Source organism: Lemur catta, chromosome 7 (genome assembly GCF_020740605.2).
Source record: "Lemur catta isolate mLemCat1 chromosome 7, mLemCat1.pri, whole genome shotgun sequence".
NCBI classification, from domain to species: domain Eukaryota; kingdom Metazoa; phylum Chordata; class Mammalia; order Primates; family Lemuridae; genus Lemur; species Lemur catta.
In genome coordinates this window covers 71,730,215-71,746,967 of record NC_059134.1, presented here as the reverse complement: position 1 = coordinate 71,746,967, position 16,753 = coordinate 71,730,215, and the positions used below count along the sequence as shown (strand labels likewise).

The following is a 16,753-nucleotide window of genomic DNA, read 5'->3' as shown; positions in this document are numbered from 1 at the left end:
AAGGGGCTGCTTCTGGAAGGTTGAGAGGTGGCATGAGGCAGGGGAAAGAGAACTGGCAAGGTTGGCACCACAGTCAATTCAGGTTACCTCACTTGTTTTTTTTTAAATTTTTTACTGTAATCCACAGTATGAAATGCATTTTACATCACAGTCCGCTACATTTATGCATTGTTAGATAAGAGAAAAAGATTCACAAAAAAATACAGATGTTGACTGCATGCAATGTACACTGATATCATTTATTCCTTTTTTTTCCCCCCTTTAATGCACTTGTTGCCTATTTATTTCAGACCCAACTCTTGGGTCCCTATCCACAGTTTGGAAACACCATATGAAATGATTGTGATCTTGGAAAAGTCACTTGCCCTCTCTGAGCACTAGTTTTTCCAACCATAAAACACTCCTGACGCCCAGCCAGCCTCACTGCTGCTCTGAGTCAATGCCAGGAACACTGATTTAGCACATGCTATTTGCGGGGTGCCCATCCCGGTGCTGTGGGAGGGACACAGACTGAGAAGAGCAGTTTCTGTCCCAAGGAAGCCATCTGGAAAGCCTGGGGATGGGTGGGAGGGTGAGGGGTGGGAGAGCTTCTCCCCTAAGAGCCAGCGTGGTGGAAAGTCAGTGGGGTGGGAAGTAACTGGTGTTGGCCTTCCCCGTTTGTGTCCTAGCAGCCTTCCCGACAGCGAGACCGGAGAAGACCACAGGTACAGCCTTAGGACTGGGTTGGAAATGGGTCCCAACAAAGGGAAGGAGCGGGTGGGATGGAGGCAGGGGGTTGTGGGTGGGGAATGGGGAGCACAGATTCCAGGAGGTGCAGCCTACACGCTTTCAGGGGCATGAGCCCAAGGCGTGCGTTTCCAATGAGGGCGAAATTTGGTTCTTGTTGGGGGAGAAAACACAAGGCTTTGTGGCCGTGCGAAGTACCAAACAGACGTCAGTACATCTGTGGTATTAAAATTTCATTGTGGATAGAGTTACACAGTGGATTAGTGGTTGCCAGGGGCTGGTGGGAGAAACAGGGAAGAGAGAGTGACTGCTAATGCCTACGGGGTTTCCTTTGGAGGGATGAATATGTCCTACAATTAGATAGTGGTGATGGTTGCACAACCCTGTGAATATATTTTAAAACACGCTGAAATGTTAAAAAAAAAAAAAAGTGGCAGGGAAAAGTCAATTACAAAAAACATGTCTGTAAAGGTTCTAGGGGTAATAATGAAAACAAAGTTGAGACACCTACAGCGAGTGTCCTGCAGGCCCAGTGGAACATTCAGTCTTGTGGCTTTATGTTCAATGTGCAAGTCTAAGACAAACAGCCACCCTCCCCACCCTCACCTCTCCGAAGCACATTTGCGACACACTAGAGGGGAGACGAAGTCAGGGCTGGAAGGGTGGGAAGGAGGCCTTCACGGTCCAACACCAGAGAGGCTTCACTTCCCCACGTTTCCTCTGCCCTTCCTTCCACCTTGTCCCCAAGTGCCGGGGTGTGATGACAGGCCCAGCTTCTCCAACCGCAGTGGCCGTATTTTTTGAGCCAAGAATCAGCCCTCATGGCATGTGACAAGTTTGAGGTGTGGATGAGAACAAAGTGGCAGAATGTTTGACACTGGGGCGGCTTGGGCAGTCCAGGGCACATGGCCCCGCAGCTGACACATCTTCCCTGGCAGATCCCCCGAATTCCACAGTTGTCTTCTGACAGGGCCACTCAGAGCTACAAATCATGCCTGGAGCCCTTCTCTGCTCCGCTGGCTGTAGGTTCCCACCCACAGAGTGCAGGTGCTGGTGTGGCCCTCCTGGCCTCCCTGCCCAGCTATTTGAGCAGCTGTCAGCCCGAAACCTCCCCCGGCTCCTCTCGCCCAAATGCAGAGGCCGAGTCTGGAGGAGCCACTGCTGGGCCTCATACTCCTCTGACCTGGGAAATTTCCCCCAAGAGGCTGCTCTGGTAGTGCCCCTGCCCCATTCTCCCTCTTAACTTAATCGGGTGCCCCAGGGCCCTCCTTGCCCACCCACGTATGTGGTCAGGCAGTAGAGTCGCCCCCAGGATGGCCACGCCCACTTTCCACACCTCTGTGTGCGGCACTTGTGGCTGTAGACTTGGTCCCAGGGATTGTGAAGGCACATTCAGGTCGGGTTTGGAGGCGCTGGAATCTTTAGTGAAATCTGAAGTGTCTTTCCTCCCTGTTGCAGCCCAGAGCGGGAGACAGCCGCCGACTTGGACATCAGGTACCAGGTCCTGGGAACACTTGTCCTCCAGGGCAGGCACCCTCAGAGGGCTCTCGGGCCTGAGGGAGCCACGTCACCCCGAGGGCAGCCCCCGTGTCCACCCAGCTGCTGGGGGAGGCCCAGGAGGGGCTCTGTGCTCCGCCAGGTGGTTTGGGGACAGCCATTGCCTCTGTGGATCAAGCTACTCCCTTCACACCAGGTCATTTTATCTTGTAGTTTTCTTTTCCTTTTGCGGGGTAGGGGGGCCCTTCAAAATCACACAAAATGTGGTTTCCTTGGCTCTGCTTTAAAAAAATTTTTTTTTTCCATTTGGAGACATCCCTTTGGACTTCACAGTCCAGTGGTTCAAGGACTCTTCAAGGAGGGAGGAAGCCAGAGGTTGAGTGTTTGCTTGCTTTGGTGGCACCGTGGGCTGCCGCCTGGCCCTGGGCATGCACTCAGGAAGGGACAGATGGCAGGCCGGGCAGGCTGGGTGTAGGGCAGGGAGGGGCCAAGTTGAGACTCGACCTCCCAAACTGCCTCAAGCCCTGGGGGAAGGAGAGGCCACCAGAGGCCACACTAGGCAGATTTCTGCCCACCGCACCTCCCCCACCCCTGCCCAGTCTAAGCTGCCAGCTTGGCGCCTGCTCGGTCAGGGAGCCCCTGGGAATGCCCCCACCCCTGCTGCACTCTGCTTTTTTACCCCTCAGGAAGAGAGGCCCCGTGGCCTATGCTTCTCAGAAACCATGGCTGCTGAATGCCACCGTGGAGGAGAACATCACCTTTGACAGTCCCTTCAACAAACAACGGTAAAAACCTCTCCTAAGGAGGAGGGCTGTGTGGGAGGGTTGGGGGAGGAATTGGTCTCTGGCACTGGCCAGCCGGCCCAGCCCCCGTCCCTCCATCTGTCACCCACGCCAGCCCAGCGGTGCTGCTCCCTGCGTGGCCCATCTGGGGAGCCTCGGGCAGTCTAGCTCCTGTGGACAGAGGGCGGGAGGGGAGGGAAGGGAGTGAGGGCCGCTGCCTCTCTGACCAGCTCTGCGGGATTCCCATCCTCACGGCTCCCGCACTGTCTTCCCTCTAAGGACGGCAACAAGGACTAGCACCGACTGAGCGCTTACCAGGTGCCCGGTGCAGCACCAGGCCCTTAGTGCTCGTGGTTTCCTCTAATGTTCACGACAACCTCAGTGGGCAGGTACTATTATTGTCCCCATTTTACAGATGAGGAGACCAAGGCCCAGAAAGGTTAGGTAACTTACCCAGCCAGTAAGTCACTGAAATGAGTCTCAAATCCAAAGCTATCCGACACCTAAGTACATGCTTGTTGCCAAGACACTCTGATACCTCCGTGAACGCTGCCTGGCACCTGCCCAGGCTAAGGGCTGGCCGAGGAAGTATGAGAGGAACAGGCTGGGCAAATATTTGACCAGCCATCATCATTACTGCCTAAATCAACCAGCAGTGATTGTCCTCGGCAGGCAGTGCCCCGAGCCTGGGCTCTGGCTGCAGCTTTTCCCACCATACGAGGAACATGGGCCCCCTCTCATCACTTACTCGGCATATTTGCTCCCATCCAATTTCATCCTTCAAATATTTAACCTGTCCCAAGGCTGCGAGAGGTGCTGACCTCAGCTCTTTTCAAGCTCACGTGGTGTTTGCTTGCAAACAGGCGGGAGGCCCATCAAAGCCATTGCTCCCCTGGGCACAGCTACCCAGAGACTAATGACCCTCTACAAGTGCTGGGGCACAATCTGGCCAGACTGATCAGCTGCTTCCCCCACTCCCACCCACCCCAGGTACAAGACCGTCATCGAGGCCTGCTCCCTGCAGCCGGACATCGACATCCTGCCCCATGGAGACCAGACTCAGATTGGGGAACGGGTTAGTAGCAGCCTCCAAGGAGTTTTCTCAAAGCTGAAACCCCCAACCTCCCCTGCTCCCCACCCATCACCCCCACCATGCCCCGAGACCCTTCTCAGGGAGAATGGGTATCTGGGAAATCGGAGAGGGTGAAGGCTGAAGAATTGCTGCAGTGGGTCAAACGTGGTTTCGTTGATGATGGTTGTTTGACAGGTTTTCAGTCCTGGTTGGTGAGTGAGGTCGGCTTAGCACCTTCCCAGGCTGGGGATGACTGGACGTCTCCTTCTTAGGCCCAGGGTTGTATTGCTTTTGTTCATGATGCAGGTGGAGGCCCCTCCACAAGCTTAGACAAATAGGATTCTCCCTCGATGGTCATCTGGTGTGTGATTTAAATCCCTACTTCCCCTGTCTTGGTTTGCACTGGTTTGCACCCCTCTTCTGAATGAATTCAGTAAACATGTACAGGTTCCTTCTCTCTGCAAGGTGAGGAGGGGCAAAGAGCGGGATAGAACCAGGCCTCCATCCCAAAGAGCTTACAGTCCAGTAGAGGCCAGGACAGTGTCCCCTGAATGGTTGAGAGCATGATCTGTTCCTCCCCCTTGGTGACAGGGCATCAACCTGTCTGGTGGTCAGCGCCAGCGGATCAGCGTGGCCCGAGCCCTCTACCAGCACGCCAACGTCGTTTTCTTGGTGAGTGCACCAGCTGGCACTTCCCCTGGGGCCCACACACATGTACACACACACACATACCATCACCCAACAACCTCCCTCTCCAGGAGCAAACCTCTCTTGCCAGAGACATTATAGCCTACTCATCTTATTGTCAGGGAAACCAAGGCAGGCAAGGATAGCAGAAATGACCCATTGCAGACTTCAGACTAAGCTTTAAAGTAGCCAGGAGGGCAGGCAAGTTGTAGCTCCACCCTTCCTCTCTGTAGGACGGCCCCAACCTATCGTTGCTCATGCAGCCCGACTGTAAGAGTGGCAAATGCATGGAATATGTGTGCAGCCACTCCCTGTCTATGGCCAGGGCAGACATTGCTAATTGATTACAACATTATTTCCCATGGAACTTGACTTGGCTTCAGAATCCTCCTCAACACAGCACTCCAGGTACACACTAGCAATCAAACACGAGATAAAACTTACTAGCCATCCCTGCCCTACCTCATGCCAAGCTCTGTGTGTCAGGTGCCTTGATAGATACAGAAGAATTCTAAGACTCAGCCCTTGGCCTCAAAAATTTAAAATCTGTTTAGGGAAACAGAGCTCACTGCACTCCAGAGGCACAGCCCAGTTCAAAGCCAAACTGAGTGGCACAGGCTATCCGGGGCCTTGTCCAAGGAGACAACTGTGAAGGCTAGAGTGATCAGGGAGGCCTTCCTTGGAAAAAGAGTTAAACAGAAGGAAAGAGGGAGACCATGTGGACAGGGAGTTGGAAGAAGGAACCTCAGGTCTCTGGTCCTAGATCTGTTCCCTCCCTTCTCCCTACAACACACACCGAAGCACTCCCCACTATAGATGCTTCACAATGTGAAGATTCATGATCTCTGTCACCATCTGATACATGCACAGCACTTTACAAAGTACGAGCTCATTAATGATCCCACATGAGATTTAAACGTGTTAGGGAAAGTAAGATGGATTTTTATTTCAACAAACTTTTATTAAGCTTCTACTCTGTACCAGGCATAGGCACCAGGCGTTTCAGTTCTTAGGGCCTCACAGTTAGGCGTGGACAAATATAATCAGAACTGGCTTTGTGCAAGGTGTCGCTGGAACAGAGAGGCAGGAAGAGTAGGTGTGAGCGTCAGGACAGGACACAGGAAAAGCTAGTGCTTGGGCAAGTGAAAGATGAATAAGAGTTCACTGGATAGACAAAAGGCAGAACATCCGGGCAGAGGGAATAGCTTGGGCCTGGAATGGTGAGCTCCTCGGGAACCTGGGAAGTAGGGAGCTTGGGAAGCACAGACCAGAAGTGAGTCTAGAAAGGGAGACTGAGCAGGTTGTAAGGGGCCTGGAATACCATGCTAAGCAGTTTGGGCTTTGGAGACAATGGGAAGCCATTGAAGGTCCAGGAGTCAGGAAGCGAAGTCATTCGATCTGTTTGAGAGCGATAACTGACAAGAATCCCATTTTAAGATAAGGTGACTGAGGCCCAGAGAAGTTGGGTGAGTTGTCCAAGGCCACACAGCTAACTAGTGTCACTCCTTAGACCAGAGTTGATATAACCTCTCCCCCACACCTGCCCCTACCTTCTCCCTTCTACCCAGGATGACCCCTTCTCAGCTCTGGACATCCATCTCAGTGACCACTTGATGCAAGCCGGGATCCTTGAGCTGCTCCGGGATGACAAGAGGACAGTGGTCCTAGTGACCCACAAGCTACAGTACCTGCCCCATGCAGACTGGGTGAGGGGCCACAAGGGGTCAGGCCACAAGGGGGGAGGGCTGAGGTGGGGAGGCAGTCAGGCATCTTTGAAGAACTCAATTGGGTATCTCAGTAGCAATTGCTGAGGGCCACAAAGCATAAGAGACCGGCATGGGATGGCCTCATGCAGGCTGAGCTGAGGGAGACCCTGTACAGGCCAGAAATTTGGTATCACCTAGAACCGCAGACATTCCCCATCCTGGCTGGGCCCCCTTTGGTACACTCAAGGCTGGCACCAGGAAACCTCAGGAAGAACCTTCTGATTCCTGCCCAGTTTGATGACTGAGCCCTTGGCCTTGGGGAGTGCCCATTTGGATGGAAGAACCATCTTCCCACCTTCTGACCGTCCTGGGGTGGGTGGATTCAAGTTGGGATCATATAAGAACTATGGAAACGAACAATAGCAGTAGTACTAGAAACTTCAATATTATCACTAGAATGCAATGCTGTGAAACCACATTAAATAAATTCCCATACTCTTCAGTATATTAAAAAAACAGTTACTTTTCAATTAATTGGCAAGCGCTTAATTTGAAGATCATGTGACTTTTGAAATCCAGGCTCTGCTTATTCCTGTATAATTTTCCCCTGAACAGCAGCCAAAATTTGAAGCCCTCTCTGAGCCTCAAGCCTGTGCCAAATGACTCTTCTAATTTCTCCTCAAATAAGTCTTCTTTCCATGTGTAATGAGATCCTCTTCTGCTATGACAAAGACAAAAAAAAATCCAGATTAAAAAAAAAAAGCTGTGAAACCAAGTGCAGAAAGAAGGTTTGTTTCTGAGTTTCTGTGGTGACCCTGGCTGGCAAGGCAGTTCAGGACAATCCTGAGTCCAAAGATGGCAGATACAGAGGTGGCAGGTTCCTTGAGGGGTCAGTGAGCAGGACTCCTGGGCATCCTCCCCAAACCCCAGCATGGGGTGGGTGGGGATGAAGGCAGCAGGGGTGGGTGTCTGAATTAACGGCAGGTCTATGTGATGGTGTCATTGAGTATTTCAAATAAAAAGTTTTATTGATTTCAAAGAATTGTGGCCATACAGACCAACAAGGCTTTGCTAAGCACTGATGGGGCCTTCCAGACCTGCCGTCAGGAGCAGCTATGGGTGTGTGTAATTAGCCCATTAAGTGTATAAAAACAGCTGCTGCTGATGGAGTCCTTGTGGGTAACTAGCCAGTTTGACCAGGATTTGCTGTGCAAACCCAACCCCTGAGAATTGCTCCCCCTAGATGTACCGAACTCTAAGTCCTGGGCGTACGTTGCGGGGGGGGGGGGGGCAGGTTATCACTACTGGCCCACCGTAGTGGGGGAAGGGATGTGTTCATGGCCATCTCAGACTCCACGGTCAGGAGGGTGTGACCACCACTCGGCCTCCCCAGCCAGCCCGCAAACTGGGTTTGTTTCTACCCTTCCAGATCATTGCTATGAAGGATGGCACCATCCAGAGAGAGGGTACACTCAAGGACTTCCAGAGGTCTGAGTGCCAGCTCTTTGAGCACTGGAAGACCCTCATGAACCGGCAGGACCAAGAGCTGGAGAAGGTGGGTATATCCTGGGGGCCAGGCAGCCCCCCTGGATGGGACGGTGTGCTAGAGCCTGAACTCATAAAGGCCTTCCTGTGCTCACTGCCCCAGGAAGCCCCCCAGAGGGCAGATGTGGGAGCTGGCCATGAACTTGCTACTACTAGAGGAGAGCTGGTACCTGTGCCAGGTACCCAGGGCAGAATCAGGTGGGCAACTTCCCCTTAACCTGAGGTAGTCAGATACCACTCAGTTGCAAACTTTCAGAAACTCTACTCCAACTGGCTTAGCAAAGAAAAGAGGGGAAGTTAAAGATGTTGGTTCATGAAACCAAAATGTCAAAGTGTGTCACAGCGTTAAGTGTAGCTGGATCCAGGTGGTCAAACAATGTCATAGGAATGTGTTTCTCCTCATCCCCTGGCTCTGCTCCCTCAAATTGGCTTCATTCTCATGGCAGCAGTGAGGGCCACCAGCAGTGTCAGTTTACGTCTCCCGGCTCAACAACTCTGCCAGAAACCGAGGGCCTCTTCCACAGTGGTTTGGCCAGAGTCCCAGGGCTGACTCTCATTGGTCCAATTCGGTCATGTGCCCACCCTGAACAAATCACTGTGGCCAGGGATGTAGAATGTGAGGATTGGCCAGTCCTGGGTCAGGTGCCCTCCCCCGGAGCCAGCCCCACCTGAATCTTTGAGACTAAGAATAGGGGAGGGGTAGCTGCCCACAGGGATATTGGGGTGCTATTAGCTTATGAAGGGGAAAGAGTAAATCCCGGCAAGATGAACGTGTGTGTCTCTGACTCTCCTTTAGGCAGGGACAACCTGGAAACCTGACACTGGTCGTCACCAGGGTGGTTGCCCCCTAACCTCCCTTTTCCCCCCATATACCCTGAGAACACTGGTCAGGCCCCATCTGTCTTTCAGGAGACTGTCATGGAGAGAAAGGCCACCCCAGAGCCACCCCAGGGCCTGCCCCGTGCCATGTCCTCGAGAGATGGCCTTCTGCAGGATGAGGAAGAGGACGAAGGTACAGACAATGTGACTGGGAGTGAAATTATGGCCCAAGGTCTGATCAGCCATGGGGAGACTAAGGTTTGGAGTCCTGGGTGTCGTGAGATAGTCTGCCTGCGATTAAATCCCTTCCCCTCTGTGTGCCTCAGTTTCCCCATCTGTAAGTGGGGATGAAGTGCCCCTGGTTCACCCTTAGAGGAATGTGAAATGTGAAGCCACAGGGTGGGTTCTTGCGGCCCACAGAGGAGGCAGCTGAGAGCGAGGAAGATGACAACCTGTCGTCGGTGCTGCACCAGCGTGCCAAGATCCCGTGGCGAGCCTGTGCCAAGTACTTGTCCTCTGCTGGCATCCTGCTCCTGTCCCTGCTCGTCCTCTCCCAGCTGCTCAAGCACATGGTCTTGGTGGCCATCGACTACTGGCTGGCCAAGTGGACCGACAGTGCCCTGATGCTGAGCCCCACAGCCAGGAACTGCTCCCTCAGCCAGGTGTGGCGGCAGCCCCACTGCAGCGGCTGGGGGTGGGTGAGGTGGGGGGCTGAGCCCTTGGACACCCCAGGACCCCACCTCATTCTCCCCCCACCCAGGAGTGCACGCTCGACCAGACTGTCTACGCCATGGTGTTCACGGTGCTCTGCAGCCTGGGCATTGTGCTGTGCCTTGTCACGTCTGTCACCGTGGAGTGGACGGGGCTGAAGGTGGCTAAGGCGTTGCACCACAGCCTGCTGAACCAGATCATCCTGGCCCCCATGAGGTACCCCTCCCCTCTGGCCACACCGGGGCTGTGGGCAAGTCACTGTTCTCTGAGCCTCAGTTCTCCCATCTACAAATGGGGATATATGACCTCTGTCACAGACTCATGGGCGTGACCCAAGGAAACTGTGTAAAAACGTCTTCCTCATGCGAGAAGCAGGAAGAAACTGGCATTTACTCCGCCAGACACAGAGCTAGGCATTTACATGGGTAGCTTATCTAATTGTCACGACAGCCTTCAACAGGAGCATCTGCAGGTCGGGGTAAAGGTTAGTTTCCCTTCCGTAGGTGGGTGCCATCTGCCCATCGCCACCCACAAGGGCAGCTCCCGGCCCTCCTCTCTCGCCCTGGCTTCTCTCCCTGTGCCAGCCTGCAGTGCTGACACTGGAGGCACGGGTAGCTGTTCTAATTTCCTGTAATGCGAAGGATAAAAATCTCAAAGGCCTCTTGGTGTGTAAGAGGTTTAAAATCATCACTGTCCAATGGTTGGTCAACTTGGTTTAAAAACACAATAGGCTTCTGTGACTTGGGCTATGAAAAAAAATAATAAAAATTTTAAAAATTAAAAAAAAAACACACACACACACAGCAGGCAAACAGGTTATCTGGCCCCTTACTGAAGCCAGACCCGACCATCTGACTACACTGTTTACTTTCCAGCCTCGTGAGCTCTCTGTGGCCCACAGATATGGCCTTCAAGGTTACTTACCCTCTATTTGCCCCAAATTTGTGTTTTTGAGAGTCTCTGGTTGGGGTTAGACTGACTCCGGGTCACAGCCAGAGAGCTGACGGCCAGAGTGGCCTCTCAGGGCCAGCCAGCTGACAGGCTGTCCCCAGGGCCCCGTTCCCCTTGGCGTATTGTCCCTCCAGAAAGGACTCTGTGTCCCAGGACAGCTGTTGAGTCAGGCCCAGCAAGCAGCTGAGAAAGGTGGCAGTGGTCACAAAGGGGCTTGAGAGTCAGAGAGGCTAACGAGGCGCCAGCACCCCTTTGGGCGGCTTTGGAGATTCTCAGGACACAGGCCAGATGTCTACAGATACGGTAAGGCAACCGCTCCCAGGGAGCCAGACCCATGAAGGACTCCAGAGACACTTAAATACATAACTACTCCATTCAATAAGTAGGATGTAAATCAACAGACGAATGAGTAACTGTTCTTCTGGTCTCCCCTTAGGTTTTTCGAGACCACGCCCCTTGGGAGCATCCTAAACAGATTTTCATCCGACTGTAACACCATCGACCAGGTATAGAGCACTGTGCCACATTTCCCCTAGTCCCGAGAGAGGCCTGGTGCCTGGGAGCTTTTCCTGTCCCATGCTGAGTTCCCCAAATCAGGTGATCCAAGCCCTGTGGGAGGAACGAGCGCCCCATCCGATTTTAATGCCGCCGCAGGGCCTGGGGCCTCCTGGGTGAGGCCTTCGTAATAAGGCCAAGGGAAACCAGTCCCCTTTGGCTTCTGCCCCAGACCCACTGGCTCACTCTAGTAAGGTTCCAGTGTGTTCTAAACCAAGGTGGCTGATTGTGCGGAGGATATTCATTCTGACCCAACTTGTGTGGTTTATTTGCCATCGTACTGGATGGTGAGGAAGCACAGTCCTGATTGCAGCCCTCAGGGAGCTTGCTGTGCACCTCGAGAGATAAGACGTGCACCTGTAATAAAGGGAGCAAGCCCAGGGCGCAGGTAACACTGAACATAGTCAAACACCTGAACGCACCTCGCTCTCTCGCCCTCCCCGCCCCACAGCACATCCCATCCACGCTGGAGTGCCTGAGCCGCTCCACCATGCTGTGTGTCTCGGCCGTGGCCGTCATCTCCTATGTCACACCTGTCTTCCTCGTGGCCCTCTTGCCCCTGGCTGTTGTGTGCTACTTCACCCAGAAATACTTCCGGGTGGCATCCAGGTGATGGCAGGGGCGGGGGGTGGTGAGTGGTGGGAGGTGCTTTGCAGTGGGCAGCTCGGTACACTTACTGGAATCATCATCATAAAAGTGGTAGGGTCATGTCCCCCCAAAAAAGAAAAATAAAAAATATGATAGAAATATTCACATACCTCCCAGCGCACTCGGGTGCAGGGCGTGGCAGAGCCGTACCGGAGGGGCCTCCCTCAGCGGTTCTCACTGATCACATTTGCCCTCGTGAGCCTTGCGGTCACGCACAGCTCTTTCCTTCTAGGAATTTCCTAAGAGTGTTCTCTAGGAAGTCTTTCTGGCAGTGATTCTGTTAAACTCATAGATTCAAAGAATTATAGGGAAACATTTAAAGAACCTCTAGGCCAGAGTTTCTCAAACTGCCAATTACAGCCCATTAGTGGGTCTTAAATTCAATATCATAGATCCAAACCAGCATTTAAAAAAAATGAAATAGAACAGAAAATATCTGACTGCATTCATATGGTAACAGCAGCTTTGCTTCATGAAACCTTTGTTTTGATCACATAGTTGTGTACGTAATGATTTGCAACATAAAATATATTTCTGACTGCAGGTTGTGACCACAAAAGTACCTTTCCTGAGTGCACATAGTTGGTTAGAAACAAGAGTCAAAATACTGATTAACAATAACAATAATTACATTTAGACGCATTTTGGCCACAATTACCTGCCCCAAAGGATCAACGTTTGTATAAACGGCTCTTTGCTTGAATGATCCAGAATCACCCAGCACCCACAGGAGGAACATAGTGTGTTGATATTCACAATATTACAGTGGCTTTTTAAACACGGTACAAGCTGTTCTACAAAGTTCGTTTCTTCTGCCAGAGAAACCACCCTGCTCCTCTGGCACCCTCTCTGGCCCTGGAGACGGTCTGTCCAGGAAAGCTACTTCCTGCATCCCAAACTGGCCTCCTGGCACTGACGTGCTTGTCAAGGTGCAGCTGTGGGGCTCAAGAGGCCATTCTGTTGCCATGGAAACCTCTGGCCTTACCCCCTCAAGGAACGAATTAGATCCTGGCCTGTGATGTGATGAAACCTATTGTGCTTATCAGGAAAGGGAGGATTGGAAGCTTGGAGTTTGGTCTGTCTGTTCCTTTGGCCAGCTGGCCCAAGGTTCACCTGTAAAAATGGAAGTAAGGATGCCCGCCCAGCCTTACCCCAGCATGAGGCTGTCTGGCAGAAGCCCAGGGAGGGTCACAGACGTTAGGCAGACGATGCCCAGGACAACAGCAACTGTGCGTTGCAGGCAGTGTCTAAGCATGTTACACAAAAGATCTCATTCAGTGCTCACTGCAGCTTGAGGGGTGGTACCGTTGCCATCCCTCTTCACAGGTGAGAAACTGAGGCCTGGAGAGGTGAAGCCATTTGCTCACACAGTGGTAGGATGGACTGGGATTCAGGCCAGGCTGAGCCCCAAGCCTGACCTTTTAACCGTTTCTGCTCTGTTCCCCGGCACAGGGACCTGCAGCAGCTGGACGACACCACCCAGCTCCCGCTGCTTTCTCACTTTGCTGAAACCGTGGAAGGCCTCACCACCATCCGGGCCTTCAGGTACGAGTCCAGATTCTCCCCAGGTACCAGTGGAGTGGAGCAGGGCCAGGGTCATAGGTCATGAGGTTCAGATTCTCAGGGATCCACTTAGGACACATCACTCTCAACGCCCCCCTCAAGCCCCAAGACCCAGGGGATGTCCACCAGCAGGGACAGGCCAGATGGGCTCCAGCTGTGTGTTCCAGAGAGGAAAATTGCTGCCCTGCAGACAAGCCCAGGGCCTCTGCGAACTAAGGCAGAGTAAGAAAAGCAACAAGGCTGGGACAAGTCTTCCCATATCAATGCTAGAAAGGGCCTTAGATCATGTGGACCGGCCCTGAGGCCTTCTTTTTCAGATGATATCCTGTGTGCCCAACACTGTGCTCAGTACTGTTCATGCCAACCCCATTCATTCTGCTCTGCAGCCCTAGGTGCTGAGCATGATCATTCCCATTGCACAGATAAGGAAACTGAGGCACACAGAGATTATATAACATTTGTAAGGTCCCACAAAGCCCAGACTTGACCCTACTTGTTTATTCAACAAACATTTACTGAGCACCTACCATGTGCTAAGCCCCCTGCCAGGTATGACAAACAGGAGTCAGATGAGCCACTCCCCTGGAGGCATTTACAGCCCAGACTTTGAGCAGACCCAGAAAATCCTATGTGCCAGGTGCTCTGAAAGAAGAGGGCACAAGGGCTGTGGGAGCATAGAAGGGAGGCAGTCGTGGAAGGTTTCCTGGAGAAGGTGACATCAGAGCTAAGACTCAAAGAATGGGCGAGAGTTCACTAGGCTGAAGGAATTCCCTGAAAATTCCTGCCGGTCACACACCCATGGAGAAGCCCCCGTCTCACACATGCCCCTGCCATCCTCTCGCAACCCTGAGTTGTGATGTTGGGCTGAATGGAAGCATCAGGTCGGGCGCAGTGGCTCACACCTGTAATCCTAGCACTCTGGGAGGCCGAGGCAGGACGATCCTCGAGGCCAGGAGTTTAAGACCATCCTGAGCAAGAGCGAGACCCCCATCTCTACTAAAAATAGAAAAATTAGCTGGGCATGGTGGCTTGCGCCTGTAATCCTAGCTACTCAGGAGGCTTGAGCCAAGGAGTTTGAGGTTGCTGTGAGCTAGGCTGATGCCACGGCACTGTAGCCCAGGTGACAGAGTGAAACTCCGTCTCAAAAAAAAATAAAACAAAAACAAATGGGAGCATCGGAGGCTGCTGTTGCTCCCCCGTCCCCAAGTCTCCAGCATCTCTCCGCCAGACAGATAGGCCAGAGACCCCTGCCCTAGATAGTTGGGCTCTTGTCTCTAAGCCTCACCCAGAGCATGATGATAGGCTATTTTTAGGATGGCACAGCTGCTCGGGGTGTGACAGTAACCATGAGACACCAAGCCCCGTGTCCAGGAGTAAGCCCAGGGCTCAAAGGCCAGTGGAGGGTCCAAAGAGAGTTGCATCTCCTGCCTCTAATGTCCAGCTTCAGCCCTGGCAGAGGTGCCAGGCCCTGGCACAGCACTGCAGCCTCTGTTTACTCCCTGGGGCCCCAGAGGCCAGTGGGAGGCCGCCTTTCAGGGGTCTTGTCTGAGCAGATCAAAGCAGAGCACAGCTCTTCCCAGCCCCTGTCCAAGCCTGTGCTGGCGTCCACACAGAGCTGCTTGGAGCCTGGCAGATGGCTCCAGAGTCTCCTCCCAGACTCCTCCTTTCAAGCCTGACCTTCCCCTGTCCCTTCATCTTCCAGGTCCCTCAACACCTCTGGGCCTAGCCTTTGCTATCAGTTTTGGTGATGTCCCTCTTTTAATTGGTGTCCCTGAGGACCTTGGGCTGGGCCTGGGGTGGAGAGTTTGTGACTTTCCTAGAATGGTCAGACCCTCGGGTGGCTTCCTATAACCGGCCCCAGAGCAGGCCTGTGGTCAGCCAGAGGAACTGCTGCCAGCGAGGCCTTCCACACCCTGCACTGACACAGTGAATGATTTTTAAATGTGAATGAAAGATTTTTTAATCATCTCTATGTGTTTAATTCATTGGCTTTAGCCCAGCAGCCTGCCCTGTTGAGAGCCGATTAGCGTTCACTGACTGCACACTTAGTGCACGCCAGGCGCCGTGCTAAGTGCCGTGTGTGCCTTATTGTATTTAATCCTCACAAGCGTCTCATGACATAGGCACGCTTAGCCACGTTTTACAGGTGCAGAAATGAGACCCAGAGAGCCTGGGTCACCCATCGTGGTAACACAGACTGCGAGAACTGCTGCTGCCCTTGGAACCCAGACTTGTCAGGCCTTTTAGACTTTCCCAAAAGGCCATTTTTTCCCAAAAGAGTCTGAAGAGTGCCCGGCACGGGGCTCAGTGTTGGGCACAGAGGTTGTTGCAGTCCACAGAGGAACTGTCACTATTACTGTCCCCATTTTACTGATGAGAAAACTGAGTCTCCATTCTGATACAAAGGCAGGAAGTCGTGACGTTCGGACTCCAACCTGGGTTTGCGCAGTCCCACAGCTGAAGCTCTTTCCCAGTCCCCAGGCCGCTGGCACACACCCATGGAGAAGCCCCCATCTGACACATGCCCACCCCTCAGACTCTCCTGTCACTCACACATGGCCCTGAGACCCACATACGACGAAGGCCTCACACTCCTATCACCACACACACGCCTGTGCACACACACCTTCAACGCACACTTACTCAAATCCTTCAGACGGACGGATTCACGCGGGGCTCAGACACGCCACCCACCCTACACCTCCACCCCTTGCTATGCAATCGCACACTCTCTCCCACCTCGGAGACTCACTTAGCTCTCCTCAAACACATGCCTTCTACCCAGAAATAACCAAAGCTGAGTAAACACCTTCCCGGAGTAAAAAGCAAATGCCCAATAAGGCCCATCCTGGGTCCCTCTGAGTCCCCTGAGTTTGGACTTTATCAAGTCAGCGGTGATGAGACAGCTTTTCTTTCATTTCTTCATTCATCATCAGGCAAGTGCTCCGGTACTCCTCTGGGCTGGGCCCATGCCATCAACGTCTGAGGGAGGTGGCCAAGGAGAAGGGTGCGGGGAGCCCAGGCTGGTCAGAGAGAGGAGGCAGGTCCATGCTCCATAACACAGGGAGAACACGATGAGGACCTGAGGGTGGGAAAGAAACATCCAGAGTTCTTTGTACAAAGAGATCCCATGTACTTTAGAGGGTCAGGGAAGGCTCATTTACTCATTCAACAAACGTTCATTGATAGTGCCAGATTCCAGACTACATTGGTGAACAAAGCAGACATGGCCCCATCCTCATGGAATTTAGGGAGGGAGAGGGATCATAAACAGCAAAAGAAATGAATGTCCAGGCAGACACCATGGAGCACACAGGCTGCAGAGACAGAGGGTAAAAGGGGAAACCTACTTCAGGTGAGATAGTGGCAGGAAAAGCCTCTCTAAGGAGATACCATTTAAGGGAAGTCCCAAAGGTTGAGAAGGAGCCAGTCTTGTCAAGAGCAAGGGAGAAAGCATTCCAGGCAGAGGGAACAGCATGTGCAAAGGCCCT

At 52.8% G+C, this 16,753-nt stretch overlaps 1 protein-coding gene across 2 annotated transcripts in view; it reads left to right on the top strand.

The window, feature by feature from the left end:
* ABCC8 (ATP binding cassette subfamily C member 8) overlaps positions 1–16,753 on the top strand; it is a 75,661-nt gene that overhangs the window by 51,994 nt on the left and 6,914 nt on the right. The window contains exons 17-29 of one of the 2 annotated variants that reach the window (XM_045557617.1): positions 672–704; positions 2,185–2,220; positions 2,910–3,008; positions 3,996–4,080; positions 4,669–4,749; positions 6,333–6,470; positions 7,900–8,025; positions 8,925–9,027; positions 9,255–9,496; positions 9,595–9,761; positions 10,933–11,002; positions 11,503–11,660; positions 13,152–13,244. In XM_045557617.1, the coding sequence (XP_045413573.1) occupies positions 672–704; positions 2,185–2,220; positions 2,910–3,008; positions 3,996–4,080; positions 4,669–4,749; positions 6,333–6,470; positions 7,900–8,025; positions 8,925–9,027; positions 9,255–9,496; positions 9,595–9,761; positions 10,933–11,002; positions 11,503–11,660; positions 13,152–13,244 (1,431 nt within the window). Of the gene's footprint in view, positions 1–668; positions 705–2,184; positions 2,221–2,909; positions 3,009–3,995; positions 4,081–4,668; positions 4,750–6,332; positions 6,471–7,899; positions 8,026–8,924; positions 9,028–9,254; positions 9,497–9,594; positions 9,762–10,932; positions 11,003–11,502; positions 11,661–13,151; positions 13,245–16,753 lie in introns of both variants that reach the window. The other variant, XM_045557616.1, reaches the window with a different exon arrangement.